Here is a 15,823-nt window from a genome sequence, read left to right on the forward strand (position 1 = left end):
CGACTAAAAATAGAAAAATAGAGGTGGCTTACCTCAATAACAAGTTCATATAAATATGAATTATAATAAGCACAGGTAATGCGTTTCGTGCGTTTGCACCCACTTCCTCAGGCCAAATAAAGTGCCTAAAAACATCAATTACAAGGAGCGCAGTGAGCAAATTGATACAACTGTACACACACATATATGACAGCGCACAGCAATACTACCATTGCTACCAGCACCAGTGTACCAATGTAAGTTAAGTTATTGGCGCGACTCAAGGTACTCGGGTAGCATAAGCGTTGTTACGATAATGCGCATTACTAACTGTAACGCTCATTAGTAACGCTCGTTGCCATAGCAATGGTTGCACTATTTGAGAACCACGGGTCGCGCTAATAGCGTAACTCGTGGTACACTGCTGCAGGTGGTAACAACAATATCACCGTGCGCACAGCAATATTAACAAACTTTAGTGCATCGACCCCTTTTATTGAAAGTGAATCGATCAGATTTGTTGGAGGAGATAGATAACCACCAGATTTGATCAACATAATCAAAAAAATTTATAGGTTTTAGGTCAGCTTCAGTTAGAAAGCGGAAGTCCACCTCGAGGACATAAACCCAGTTTCTCTGTGCAACAATATTTATTTTATTTCTTTTTTAGACCAATATTCAGAAAATTATTTGGGAGATGCCATTTTTCATGCTCCCCTTTGGGCACAGTTTCTTGTTTGTTTTTTGGGGGGATACTGTACTATTAATATGTGCGTATGGTTGAAGACATACCGTACATTTTAGCCTTATTGTTAGTCATATTTTATTTGCAATTTAATGGAGGATTTGCTGTACCATTTGACACATCCCTACACTTAAAAACACTGTTTGGTCTTCTAATTGCTCAACTTTATAGGGGGCACATGAGAAATATCCCCTTGTGGTTAATTAACATATGTCTTCACGTGTTTGTGTCAAAATTAGGTTAAGTCAATAAGTTGATTGTTCTCTGTGGAATCAAATGGTGGTCCTGTAGACATGAAACTAATTGCTAATTTTCTCATGATGTCGATGTCTTAGCCTTATTGTAAAATGGTTGTCTTTTTGTTTTATCTCAGCATTAAAGTGTGTGTGTGTGTGTCTGTGTGTCTGTGTGTCTTATGTGTTGACACATGTTCTTCTTTGATGTATAACTATAGAAATCTTAAGTATATTTATATAACCTTTTTTTCTGAGATCCACATAATGCAAGAAGTAGATTTATTTGGCCTGGGGAAGGTGTGCCACATGGATTACCATTCTTCTGGTTTAGAATAGCTTCACTGTAATTGTGAAAATTATTTTAAAAATATGAACATGCTCTCCACCAAAACCACTTGCCCATGTTGAGCCAGGATTTGTGGTGTAAGAACTGGACTTCTCAGCCATTTAAGAACACGCGGGGGACCTTGATTGTCATCATACTAGTTTTGAGTGACCGCTAATGATCACTCTTTACTGTTATTTACTGTTTCGAATTTTGTATATTGCACACTCAACGGAACTAAACTGTAGCCTGTGTATATTGCTTATTGAACCTTTCAATGTGGTCTGCTTTTCTAAGACAAGTAGTGTTACCTGCTAGAACACGTTCTGTTAATACCAGCTCAAGGAAACTGAACCTGATTGGCGAAGCTGAATCTGAGGCAACACTGTACCTGACTACTGGTTCACATGGGCCGTGGCAAGAGGAGTCAACTCTCCTTCGTCACTTCCTCTGGTTGCTGTGTTCCATGCCACACTCCACACTGCACTCCATGCTTGCGAAACGTCCTGCTTCACAGAGGAACTTCTGCTGTGATGGTAGAAGTGTCCCCAGTATGGAGCGTGGCGTGGAGTGCAGCATCCAAAAGATGCAGTTCCCTGCATGCAACAGAAGTCAGATGCAGTTTCGCTTCAGGTGAAACTTAATTTCTTGTTCTTAGTACTTGTATTGTAAACTACAGTATGTTTTGTGTATTGCAGAGGTGCCCACACTTTTTTGGCTTGTGAGCTATTTTAAGAATTAACAAATCAAAATTATCTACTTGTGTAAAATTTTAGGAGCACAATTGTATATACAGAATGGAAAATGTATTGTGGTCAGGATCTACCATGAAGTCCTTTGCGATTTACTGGTAGATCGTGATCTACCCAATGGGCACCCCTGGTGTATTGTATATAAACCATAATAGTAGAGATGGGATAAATCCCAAATTTCCTTGATTATGAATCCCAAAAGATTCTCAAATATAATGAATCCAGTACATAAGGATTGTGTGATCCGTGTAAGAATAGAAGTTATAATAGTATGTTCTAATTCTGACTACTATTCTTACACGCATCACACAATTCTTATTTACAGGATTGGTTAGATTGGAGAGATTCAAATGATTTGAGAATCTTTTTGGATTTGAATTGAATGAAATTCGGGATTCGACCCATCTCTACATAATAGTAATAATAACTATGGGAGAGCAGAGGAGCTGGAATACTTTTTTTTTATGTATTTGGGGCAGTCACCAACCGTTTTATTTTTATTGCTTTTTTGTTATAAACCCTCTTCTTTTGTTCTGGTAGAACCACGCTGATTAAACAGGACCTTGTGTGTATAAGTAAAACGCACTGTTAACCTTGGCTCGCGCTCTCATCATATTTTATTTATGTAGAAAACCCCTTGTGACTCTCGAGCGTCTATCAATGCAGACAATGCATTGCTACTTTTCCAGATGTTTTTCTCTGTATTCACACTTGCTTCATCTAGAAACTTCTTCAAAAGGGTACAAGGTTCTCTTCCGGTGGGTTTTGTTATCCGTATGGCTGTTTCAATGGTTGACACATCTAAAGGACTTTTTTCCCTGTGTTCTTGCATCAAAATTAATCACTCCAGATACTGAAGAAGATACAATTCAGTGGATCTCAGGAGGCTTCAGCATTCTCACATTTTCAGACTTGATACGTTTTTCTTTACCCTAATCTTGAATCCCATTGTGCTCATCTCTAATGTCTTCGGTTGTATTTAGTGCGTGTGAATTGAACTATTCCACTGTCTCTTAATACGAGTGAGTTCAGTGAATAGAACTTATTATGATTTTCTTCAAACTGAATGTGAGGTATGAGTCATTCAGAGGTTTCATATAGAGTCTTGTATCCTATTGAGGTCAGCTAAATGATTATCACACAGGTTAGATGTTATTCCATAAGAAAGTTCCTCTGTTGGGCTTTCAAGTACTTCTGTCACAAATGGACTTCATATGAGCTTTTGTAAATATCCACTCCTTAAACACACTCACCTTGAGATGTCTTCTGAATCTCTGTCACCCAAGGGATCGTGTAACAATCTCTGCCAGGCGACAGAGCACTAACAGTGCTTTACAGACGCCTATGGTTGATGACACACCTGTTGTTATGCGGGGGTCAGAGGGACAACGAACATGTGAAGAAGCGGCTTCCGACAGATGGAGTTACGATGAAAGCAATGCCGTTGTGTTGACCTCAGGGGTCGGGGATTGGTAAAGATCCGACATGCCAGATCCTGAGCAATTGTAGTGTGGCCACTGTACAGACGCTGGTCTGACAGCCCTATTTTCGGCCTTGGCGGTCGTTATTGTCCACCATAGCTGAGTTCAGACCAACGTGCGTATGGACCTTAGGTTGAAATGCCCTGATCTGTTTAGACCAGCTTTGAACAAAATGTTAACTGTTTCTTTCTGAAAATGACGTACAGTCACCAAGGATCATACGTCGGGTTCACTGTGGCTGTCCACATGTCAGATCTGGCGTGTGTTTGAATCTAAGCTAAAAATGGCTTATACTCTAGGTAACGTTATCACAGTAGCCATCTAGCAAGTATGATGACAGCAAGGCCCTTATTCAATTCGCTTTTTTCCCTGCATTTTCTCCTAGGAGATGATTTTTCCATCTTCCATTTCAAATAGCTTTTCAGCACTCTGCAATTGAGAAAAAAAGCACCAAAAGTTAGGTTGGAAGGTACTGCAAGTATTTTCTTGCTTCGCAGGTGGTTTAAAAGGCATTTGATTAATAAGGTGTAAAAATATCACCTAAGAACATAGGAGAAAAAGTGAATTGAATAAGGGCCTTGTCAGTTGAAGACTCCACAAAACTGGGATCTGTGGATGAAGTCATTAGCATGAGTTATTGTTGACTTGCAGTTGATGCCACCTCTATGCCCCTATAGGAATGTACAACAACAAAACAACATTTGTAAAGGTTTGTCGATTGGTAAAATTTGGTACAGAGGAAGAATTCTACAAGTCCGCAAATGCCATGCTGAACAAGTGGCTTTTCAGTCTGGATTTGCCTCCAGGGATGGGGCTATCTTTACTGGGTGTGGGAGGATATTCCAAAAGGTAGGGGCAGCATGACAGAAAGCTCTGGCTCCAAAGGTTTTGAGGTGCACTCTGGGGGTGACCAAGTTTATGGATCCTTTTGATCTGAGGTTGTGATAGGTGTGGTGCGTGTCAGGAAGTCTTTCATGCAAGTCCTTCAGAGCCCAAATTGTGTATGGATTTGAATGTCAACTGTCCAATATAAATCCCTTTACACAGTAAAAATACATTCACTATTTTGTTTCTATTATTTCAGATCCGAGGAGGTAAACTCATGATCACCTACACAAGAAAAACTGATGCAGGAAAATATGTTTGTGTCGGCACCAACATGGTTGGAGAAAGAGACAGCGAAGTGGCCGAACTTACAGTTTTAGGTAAGTGAAATATATTTTACAATGTAACTTCAGGCAAACATCAAACAACATCATGTGTACCTTAAAAAGCATTTCGAGAGGACCTTGGACTCTCTTACACAGTGAGGTAAATACAATCAAGGAAACAACACATATTTGTTTTGCTTTCTTGCTACCTTCAAAATAACCCAGTCTATTCTTTCCAAAGTGCAAGTGGCAAAACCTTCTACTGAATAGGCCTTTATCTGGCTTTATACTTTGTAAAAAGAAAAAAAAACACCTGCTTTGTCTCATCGTTTCATGAAAAACAAGAGTGGTTAGAAACAAGATAAAGGAGAAGACATCTCTTTTTGAGCAACACCCTCTGAAACTGTTAGTTAATAAGTGATTATAAAATGACACGTGGACTTCTGGAGAGGATTCCAGCCACACTAATCTAACATCTCCTTGTTAAAAATTGATTCTGTCAACATCAGTTTTGTTTGCCCAGTCCCGAAAAAACACGGAATGCACATCCTTGAGTTCCGCTCGTTGGAATGAACAAATCTGTTACAAACGATCTGATGTAAACTGATCCAATTGCTTTGCATAGGATCCATTTGCATCCATTCCCCTATACAGAACATTTTTATGCTAGTGTGATCTGAGCCTTAGAAGACTTAGAAGTAGTGACAACAGTCACATGACTACAACCTCAACCTTTGAGTAAAATGATTTTTTTTTAATCTGGCTAGTAAATGGAAAAGTGTCAGGATGGGGTAATCTAGGCTGATGCCAGCAGAACCTACACTTCAGTTTTATAAAATAAATATTATAAGACACCTGAAGTAAGGGGGATATGGATGGAGCAGCTAATTATAGCAACCCAAAAAAAAGGTGCGTGCTAAATAATGGGCGCCGGGGCCGTCCGCTATGGGACCTGCAGCTACCAAAAGTGGGTGCAAAGTGTCCGCTATTAGTAGCCGCAGTTCCCATAGCGGGTGACAATTTTTTTGTCATGTGGGTTTATTAGCTGTGAGGGGACGGTTATTAGTTGCCCTCAGGGGGAGGGTTATTAGTTGCCTGGAGAGGGTTATTAGTTGCCCGGGAAGGGAGGGTTATTAGTTGTTGGGGAGAGGGTTATTAGTTGCCCGGGAAGGGAGGGTTATTAGTTGTTGGGGAGAGGGTTATCAGTTGCCCGGGAAGGGAGGGTTATTAGTTGTTGGGGAGAGGGTTATTAGTTGCCTAGGGAGAGTTATTAGTTGCCCGGGAAGGGAGGGTTTTTAGTTGTTGGGGAGAGGGTTATTAGTTGCCTAGGGAGAGTTATTAGTTGTTGGGGGGAGGGTTATTAGATGTTGGGGTAGGGTTATTAGTTGCCAAGGGAGGGTTATTAGTTGTTGGGGTAGGGTTATTAATTGCCCGGGGAGGGTTATTAGTTATTGGGGGGAGGGTTATTAGTTGCCTGGGGAGGGTTATTAATTGTTGGGGGCAGGGTTATTAGTTGCCCAGGGAGGGTTATTAGTTGTTGGGGGTAGGGTTATTAGTTGTTGGGGGTAGGGTTAGTAGTTTCCCGGGGGGGGGGGGGAGTTATTAATCGCCCAGGAAGGAGAGTTATTAGTTGCCGGGGGCAGGATTATTAGTTGCCCACCAGGGGAGTGTCCTTTGACAGATTAGGGAGAGGTTAAGTCATAGTGAAATATAGGCAAATCGTAGAGAAAGGATCCGCAAACCAGACTTGGCTCAGTGAAAAAATGTCCGTTCTTTATTAGAAATATCCACATGACAGAAAAATGTGCAATAAAATCACAGGATCGACTGACGCGTGTCGGGCTTACAATCTGCCCTTAATCATAGGACTATGATTAAGGGCAGATTGTAAGCCCGACACGCGTCAGTCGATCCTGTGATTTTATTGCACATTTTTCTGTCATGTGGATATTTCTAATAAAGAACGGACATTTTTTCACTGAGCCAAGTCTGGTTTGCGGATCCTTTCTCTACGATTTGTGCTAAAGGACTGGCTCTCTAGATCCTGCACCGACTGGTATGTGTTATCACGGGGGTAGAGCGTTTATGAACTTGAAATATAGGCAAATATTGCAGATATTTCACATATCAATTAGGTTGTAGAATATCGGTAAACTTACCGATATTCTACTACTGCTATAAAATGCTCCCTTTACCGTTTTTTTTTTTCTATTACCACCACGCCCAAATTAGAGCATTTTCAAATGCATGCGATATGCAGGCTGCCATATGTATTTCCTTTTAAGCAATATCAGTTGCCTTGCTGTCCTACTGATCCTCTGCTTCTAATACATTTAGCCATAGACCCTAAACAAGCATGCAGCAGATCAGATGTTTCTGACATTTTTGTAAAATCTGACCAGATTAGCTGCATGCTTGTTTCTGGTGTTATTCAGACACTACTGCAGCCAAATAGATCAGCAGGACTGCCAGGCGACTGGTTTTGTTTAAAAGGAAATAAATATGGCAGCCTCTATATACTTCTCACTTCACTTTACCTTTAAATCTAAGTAAAACCACCTGAATTGAGACTTATGAAAGGTTTGCCCTTGAAGGCTTCAGGCCACAGAGTTATAGCTACAAAGGCTCCTCGGTTGTCAGGATGAACAAACGATAAACTCAAACAATCAACAGAAGATAAACCCAGTATTATTATTTTTTTCATACAGGCATTCAGCTTTGATTGGTTTATTCAGCATTATGGAGCTGCAAAAAGCTCAAGTCCCACGGGATAAAATGCATTTGTTGAAACAGGTGCTGTTTGTTATTTTTGGCCATAATAAACGAGAGTGAACATTTTACCCATTGCTTGTCATTATAATTATATCTTGCCGAGAGGAGTATTAAAGAGTACTAATCCTGGAAAGAAAGTAATCATCATTTTTCACATTCTCCTGGTGGTATGAGTGAACGTACATAACTGGGATGGCAATTATATATTTTTTTTAAATAACAGGCCGTGAAGATCGCATTTTTCTGATTTGTTGATATTTTTTTCTGCAAAAGTTGGGTTGTGTACAGCCGCTTGGTAGTAATTATGTGACAGAGCAGGCAAGGATTGCAGATAAGGTAACCTAGCAATTGTGTTGGGGTGGAAATGTTTAGGGAAATATGTTGCGTTTGACATTTTTATGTGTGAGATGTTCATTTAGATGCTTATTTGTGGCTTTTATCTTTTATGTGCACTTGGCAAACTTTTGTCGCTTGAAAGTATTATTCATGATTAGAGTTGGGGGAACTTGGTGAACCTTGACGCAAACGGTTACACATGAACCCCGACACAATCTTGTTTCTGATTGGCCAAACCAGCCCAGCTGAGGGACCCACAATCTAATCCCTATGTATGTATCATATAGTGTATGTATCGTAATCTAGGGCCAATTTTTCTTTAAGAGGGAAGCCAATTAACTTATCTGTATGTTTTTGGGATGTGGGAGGAAACCAGAGTACCCAGAGAAAACCCACGCAGACACGGGAAGAACATACAAACTCCTTGCAGATGTTGACCTGTCTGGGATTAGAACCGGGGACCCAGTGTTGCAAGGCGAGACCGCTAACCACTACGCCACCGTGCTGCCAAAATAATACTCACAAGGAAGGGTAACCACACAGGCAACCACTGTACAGGCAGGTGGGGAGAATAAACCTGACCCCACTCGGGTTAAGAGGTCGCTCCCTGTAGAGGTGAAAGCACACAGAAACCATGATTAAAGTGGATCCGAGGTGAACTTTTACTCATTGCATAATTGTGTTCCTTTCCTATAGTTTATAGGGCATTCCTCATGCCAAATACTTTTTTGTTTTTGCTTTAATACTCCAATTCCCTATAAACTAAATAAACCACGCCCACAGGTTTTCAGAGAGCCTTGGCAGTAGCAAGGGCTCATGGGAGCTCAGTCTAGGCAGGAGGAGGAGGAGGTGTTACTAGCCATTGATTTCAGAGGCAGAGAGGAGGGGGGGTTAGTTTTTTTTCACAGGCTGAGTGCTCAAGATACAGATAAGCCTGCCTCTGTGTAATGTTTACAAACAACATGGCTGCTGTCATTGTATCACAGGAAGAAATAATATTTTTTTATTAAAGCTGTTTGCAACTAGATTTGCTGTGTGAACTATCTAAACTTTAGATAAGATATATAGACAAGTTACTTGTTATAGTTAGTTTTTCATCTCGGATCCGCTTTAAGTGACTCCTTTTATTGCCTGATGAAGCGGGTATTCTACTAATCCCGTGACATTTGTTGTGCGCTGCACCATCGACCCCCCCCCCCCCCCCCCCCCCACACACACACACACACACACACCAAAGCAGCGGTACCACATCACTAGCCTGCAAGCTGGCAATGCGTCTGTACAAAAATCCGCCCTGAACTGTCCATCGAGGGATTGGGTTCTGATCCCTGTAAGTAGCAGCCATTGTACATGTGTACAAGGCTCAGTTATAGCTAAAGACTTGATAAAGATAGCAGGCAGGCGAGCAACCATAGTCTGTTCATTATCTGCACATCAGCCCAGAGACAACACATTGGAGAGAAACGCTTGGATAGAGGAGGCCTTGGAGAACCAAGTATCCTTGTAAGATGAACACAGGGACACCAACCACTGTACGCACACGTGGGGAAAGACTGTTCCTTAGCCTCTAGAGAATCATCGACAGTGGAGGTGGTCATTCTCCCAGACAAGAGATTTATAAACAAATATCCAAAGAAGGTCTAAACACCACATTAACAGGAACTTTTTATTGCTCCATCACCATATACACACAATCGATCATGAAACAAATGATCTTTTTTCGGGGCCACACAGGGTCCCCTTTGTCAAGGCGTAATGATGCCTTGACAAAGGGGACCCTGTGTGGCCCCGAAACAATCATTGGTTTTTCGATCGATTGTGTGTGTATGGTGATGGAACAATAAAAAGTTCCTGTTAAAGTGGTGTGAAGACCTTCTTTGGATACTTGTATGGACTTTGGCTACTTGGTCCTACAACCACCACCTCTGCTGGACGTTGTAGTGCGATCTTTGGTATTACCCCATTTATAAACAAAAACAACATTTAAAAAATCAACCACCCAACAGAGCTTCTTTGGAGAAAAAGTTTGACATAAAATTCTGTAACGAGGCATCCAAACAGCTTACTGGCCACGATATTATCTCTCAACCACCAACCATGAATCAAAATTACAAGTTATTAGCTACTGCTTAGCTTCAGAACAGCTCATGTTGAGGAATAAAGATTGGCTGCCTTAAGGCAGCTTTGGCAAATGGGCGGCCGGTTTGTATTTAATCTCAGACCTCTTCCCGTTGCCTGACAATTTATAAATAGCTAAGTTGCAGATTTGGCACTTTCGTAATATTTGAAAACAACATTGTGGAAGCTGATGTTCTCTTGTAGAGCCCAGCTTTCAGGCCCCGCACGAAGGGGAGGCTGAACAACTGCAGAGCAGGTGCGGCTCCTTCAACTGAAATCAAATAAGGCTCTAATCCACTCTCCCAGCTCAGACTCAATCATTCCTGAGAGATAATTGGATGGAGATAATACAACATGACCTGTGCACTTTGGGATACTTTGCAGGCCATCAGTAGATCCCGTCTCTGGTTACATACTTGCCATTCAAAATAAGGGCCATGAAACACGAAATCACAGAATGAGTTAATTAAAGATGCCTATGAAATCTCAGTGTGGAGGACATTCAGTAACAGATGCTGCTTATACCTGTTTAAATAGTTTCTGTTACTGTCAGTTATCAGAATCAGAATCAATTTCATGCACCAAGCACGACTGGGTCGAGCCTAGAATTGGATTTGACACATACAGGACTTAAATCATGAGGTAGGAAATACAGCAGAATAGCAAAATATACACACTATACACAGGACACAGCAGTGAAAATAATATTTTTGGTAAAGCATTGGAAAAAACAAAGAGGGGGAGGGTTCAGGAGGTTGACAGCCGAGGGGAAAAAAATATTCCTGTGCCTTGGGGTCCTGGTGGAGATGGCTCGAAATCGCTGGCCTGATAGGAGCCGACTGAAGAAGAGGTGACCTGGGTGTGAGGTGTTGTTGGCATACATGTCTATATCTATTGTATTATAGTGTTTTTGTAACAGACGCTCATTGTTCCCCGATCAAAAAATACTCAAATAATACCTTAGGGCTCATACATATTTGCAGTATTGGTAACCCAAAACCAACATTAATGATCATTTTGGGCAATCTTTCCTTATTATAACTATCTAAACAAATAATAATAGTGAAAGTTGGACTATAAATGAGGTCATGCATAGAAAAATTGATGCTTTTGAACTGTGGTTGTGGAGAAAACTACTAAGAGTTCCCTGGACTGCCAGAAGATCTAACCAGTCAATACTTAAAAGACAACCAAGGTGACATATGACTTGATGAGATAGACATGTGTATGTACAGTGCCTAGCACACAAATAACTAGGCTGTGTTCCTTTTTTTTTCTCTCTCTGCCTAAAAGAGTTAAACACCAGGTATATCATTGACAGTTTCTGTCCGGGTCGGACTGGGTCAGACTATAGCATAACCCTCACTGATAAGTAATTATAGCCATAAAACACTTTCCTGTCAGTAAATGGCTTCTGAGAGCAGGAAATAGATAAAAAGGGTTAATAATTCATAGATTTGAGCTCTGATGTACTCCAATGAAGGTGTCATTGAGTAGACACAATGAAACAGTAAAAACTTAAAAACTAGATTTAAATATAAAATATAATTGGGGTTATCTAAAACAAGTCATTTTTAGGAGGAGGAGGACAGATACAATTGTGTTCCTCATCGGTTTATTTTCACCTCGGATATCTTTTAAAGAAAGAAGGCTAGAGTGTTCAGTAGAAGGGTTGATACTACTATTAAAACTCAGATGCTTTGGTCACATAATGAGAAGCCCGGATTCTTTGGAGAAATCCCTGATGCTTGGAAAAATGTAGGAAAAGAAGAAGAGGATGGCAGAGACTAAGGTGTATAGACACCATAAGTGAAGCTATGAACATGCCAATGCAACAGCTGAAAGAAGCAGTGATTGACAGAGACATCTGACATGCAGATGTACACATGGTCACTAAGAGTCAAAGTCGACTAAACAAACGAGGAGGGGTGGGAGTCACCTCTGCGTCACATATACTTAATGACCAACAATTGATACTTCATATTTATTATTTACTTGGTTGGCACCTTACAGCATTGAATATTATGTCAGATCTCTAGAGTGGCTACAGACGGTTTATACGCTATGTGCTCTGTACAGAAAAAAGAAAGCAATACATATTGACTTACTTTCCTTTTTACTATTTTGCAGAGAGACCATCCTTTGTAAAGAGACCAGGAAACATGGCCGTAACGGTGGATGACAGCGTTGAGTTCAAATGCGAGGTCCAAGGTGATCCTATCCCTACTGTCCGCTGGAGGAAAGATGATGGAGATCTGCCCAAAACTAGGTAATTGCTTTTCTCGTTTGTCTGTTCCCAAACATTAAAGTGTACCTCCGCTAACAGAAATACAGTAGTATTGCTTTTCATGTGGCCAGGCTGAAATCCAATAGCTTATTGTGGGGTTCAGTTCTAGACTCACATTTGGATTTTATTTCTCATCTAAATAATTTAGTTTTCTCCCTCACCACCTGTGGCTGATAAATCCTCAGTGTATGCTTATGAGCTGTGTAAACAAGCAAACAAACAGGGAGCAGTGAAGCTTGAAGAAATGTTCAGGCCACGAATGGTTGCCATACATCTAGCGATTTGGCTGTACGGTGGAAAGATAATACAGATTAAATCTCAATCTCTGCTCCTCCATCACATATATTTTAACCGATTGTCACAATCTTTAAAGGTATGAAATTCGGGATGATCATACGCTGAAAATACGTAAAGTGACAGCATCGGACACGGGATCGTACACCTGCATCGCTGAAAACATGGTGGGGAAAACGGAGGCATCGGCTGTATTGACAGTCCAAGGTACGGCTTGCTAACATACCACTGGGGTAATTCGCAACACTATGATTTATGATCTTATGAAGCCAGGATACTTTTTTAAGTATTAAGTGCACCAGTCATGAATAATTTATGCAAGTTACGTAGCAAGTTATGCAAATTACACTATTGGCTGAGTAGAATAATGGTAAACTTCATGTGTGCTTCCTGCGCACATAGGGCCCGATCCAGTTCAGTTTTTCTCCTAAGTTTTCTCCTAGGTTATATTTTTACATCTAATAAATGCCTTTCAAGCCACCAGCAAGCCAGAAAATAGAATCGTTTTGACCAGGGGTGCCCATAAGGTAGATTGCGATCTATCGGTAGGTCACAAGGACTTCATGGTAGAACCCGACCACACTACATTTTCCATTGTGTATATACAATTGTGCTCCTAAAATTGCTCATAGGTAGATCAATGCTAATTCTACTAATTTTTAAAGTAGCTCACAAGCCAAAATAGGGTGGTACCCTGGGGTTTGACAGTACTTTTTCACCTATTTGGTACATTTCCAGTTGCAGAGTGCTGAAAAGTTATTCAAAACAGAGGATGAAAAATAATATCCTAGGAGAAATCATAGGAAAAAAAACTGAATTGGATAAGGGTCCTTGAGTTTACCATTCTTTTGTAAATCTACCCTGATATAGGAAAGAAAGAGCCCTTTCTCCTTCTTGATGTGTAATGCAGGGAGCACATCAGTCTCTGCCTGCAGGCTACCCTTTAGATAATCAGCACTGCTGTATATACAGGAGGTGGGCCTTCAAACGAGAAAAAAATCTTTGAGGGGGGGTTCTTGGGATGCAGTGAACGAGTTATGGGAAGAAGAGGAGTAAGGCTACGTTCACAGTGGCCATTATGCTGCGTTTCCAGTGAAGCAGGAATGCAACAGATCAGGACAGCGGCGCTGCATGATCTGCTCGCATTGCGTAGGGTACACCGAGGCTGGTTTCACACGCAACACCAAAAACTACATTCATATGACCCTGCTTTAGAGTGTGCCAACAGGGTCATATGCATAGCGCTGCCCCCATACACACGTCACCGCCCCTCGCCCAATGACGTACCCCATGCTGGACCAGTAGTACGTCACCGGGATTTCAGGTTTCCCCATCATATGTGCGTCGTTCCGTGCCTGCACACTGCACCGCAGCTGCCAACATATTTACATTTTATGAGTCACCCATTAACTTACAAGCATTCCGTCACCGCTGAAGTCTGATGGTAACTTGCTGTTGACTTTGCGGTGGGTCGGCAGCAAATCGGGCACTTCCAGTGCCATGTGATAGGATTAGTGTTTTAGGCCCTATAGACTTGCATTGCTGTTGTGTTACCTTGTGTGCAGAAAGGGTAACACAACGCAAAGAAAGAGGCCCAGTGTAAAAGTGGCCTCAAGATTACAGTCAATAAAAAGTATGCTTCACGTTACTGTTAACGCACACAGTTTGTCAGTAATGCACTGCATGTAGAGCGTTACAATGCCTCAACCCATGCTTCAGCTCCACGGCTGTATGGAGGGTACGAGGATGGGGTTTTATCATATAGGGGTATCTATCGTAAATAAGTTGAGGGGGAGTCATAGGAGGACTTCAAAATAAAGGTTATTCTTGGATATGGACTTTAACTGCTAGTCACAACAATACACCTGAAAATGTTCCAGATGGCTTCTGGGAAGGTAGAGTAGCAAAGATGGCATAATGCATCTCTTTAATCTGTACACAGTAAATATGGATAATAAGCTTTCTCTGGGAAGAGGACATCTGTGTGTTTGCCGGGAGTAGATTATTTGCCCTGAACTTCCGACTGTAATCTATCGCTCTTCTTCAAAGAAGGTTAAGAGCCGCGTATCTTTGAGGTTTAGTGTTTAGTGGGATTTAAACTTTCATCACTTAAACCATGTTTACTTTTCATATTGATTCTCCATGATAAAAGAGCCATGAAAAGCTGCACACTCTTGACCTGGAGATGCGTGGCCTTCACATGTTGCTGCTACCCGTGATCTGTCTTTTCATTCCACTGGAATGTCAGAAACAAACAACCGGGAAACTGCACCGTCTTATCATTCTGGAACGGTGCAGTGCGCGCAATTTTTAATATTATTATTATTATTAAGCATTTATATAGTTCTATCTCTATTGATTTTGCTGATTTTTCCTGCAGCTCAATGCTGAGCGCATTTGACAGCTGAAAGACCTTGAATGAATGGATAAACAGTGCAGAACGATAACAGAAGGCTTGCTTCCATACATCCTCTGTACAACATTCAGGGGGAAAAAATGTTAACATCTCAACTTGTCCTTAGCTATTTGATACAAGTTATGAGAATTGTAAATGCGAGGCCTATAGAAAACTTTTTGCAAAAGTCAAAGGTGAAATCTCACCCCAGCAGCCGTGTGAGATGGAAATTGTTCCTTTGTCCCCGCATGTTTTTGTGTAACGAACAGCTGGAGAACAGATACACGCTTAAATATGTGAAACATAATGTTTTGGGAGATTTTTTTATTTTTTTCATCCTTGGGAAGTGTAGTTAATGTGTCCTTTTGGCACCGTCTCTGCAGCGCTGTAAATATTTTACAATTTTCATTAGACGTTTCAGAGAATTGTCTTTGTTGTGTATTATTCGCAAGGGGGTTAAAATGACTTCCATTCCTGCCTCCAACATTTTGAAAGAGCAAAATCACTATGGCAGTTGGCTGCTGTTACTTTAGCACATGTACACCTAACCTTGTGTTGGCACATCGACTGACAATGCCAGGCATACCACAAACCCCAGCATGGCCATTAGCGAAACTATGGGCTTCTAGTTTCTAATTTCAGTTATTTGTTTAAAGAAAAACTCCAGACTCACTGAGAGCCCTTTTCCACCAGCGCGTTTGCGCTGGCTGAATCGCAAAAACGCAAACCGCTAGCGATTTTACAATCGCTACGGTTTGCTTTTTAACATAGGAATCACGGTAGGTCATTTCCACTACCGCGATTCGTTTTTGTCAGGAACGCGAACGTGCGGTGGAGCGATATTTGCCGCGATTTTGCTATGCAGTGCATAGCATAGCAAAATCGCGGCGGCGAACGTCGGGGAATCGCCGGTAATTGCGATTCAGCAATCGCTAGCGTTCAGCGTGAACGC

At 41.3% G+C, this 15,823-nt stretch overlaps 1 protein-coding gene across 9 annotated transcripts in view; it reads left to right on the forward strand.

The window, feature by feature from the left end:
• ROBO1 (roundabout guidance receptor 1) overlaps window positions 1-15,823 on the forward strand; it is a 1,398,228-nt gene that overhangs the window by 1,240,136 nt on the left and 142,269 nt on the right. For all 9 annotated transcript variants that reach the window (XM_068270495.1, XM_068270496.1, XM_068270499.1 and 6 more), the window contains 3 exons: window positions 4,603-4,723; window positions 12,026-12,164; window positions 12,556-12,683. In XM_068270495.1, the coding sequence (XP_068126596.1) occupies window positions 4,603-4,723; window positions 12,026-12,164; window positions 12,556-12,683 (388 nt within the window). The remainder of the gene's footprint in view (window positions 1-4,602; window positions 4,724-12,025; window positions 12,165-12,555; window positions 12,684-15,823) is intronic.

The sequence above is a fragment of the Hyperolius riggenbachi genome, chromosome 2 (genome assembly GCF_040937935.1).
Source record: "Hyperolius riggenbachi isolate aHypRig1 chromosome 2, aHypRig1.pri, whole genome shotgun sequence".
Taxonomy (NCBI): domain Eukaryota; kingdom Metazoa; phylum Chordata; class Amphibia; order Anura; family Hyperoliidae; genus Hyperolius; species Hyperolius riggenbachi.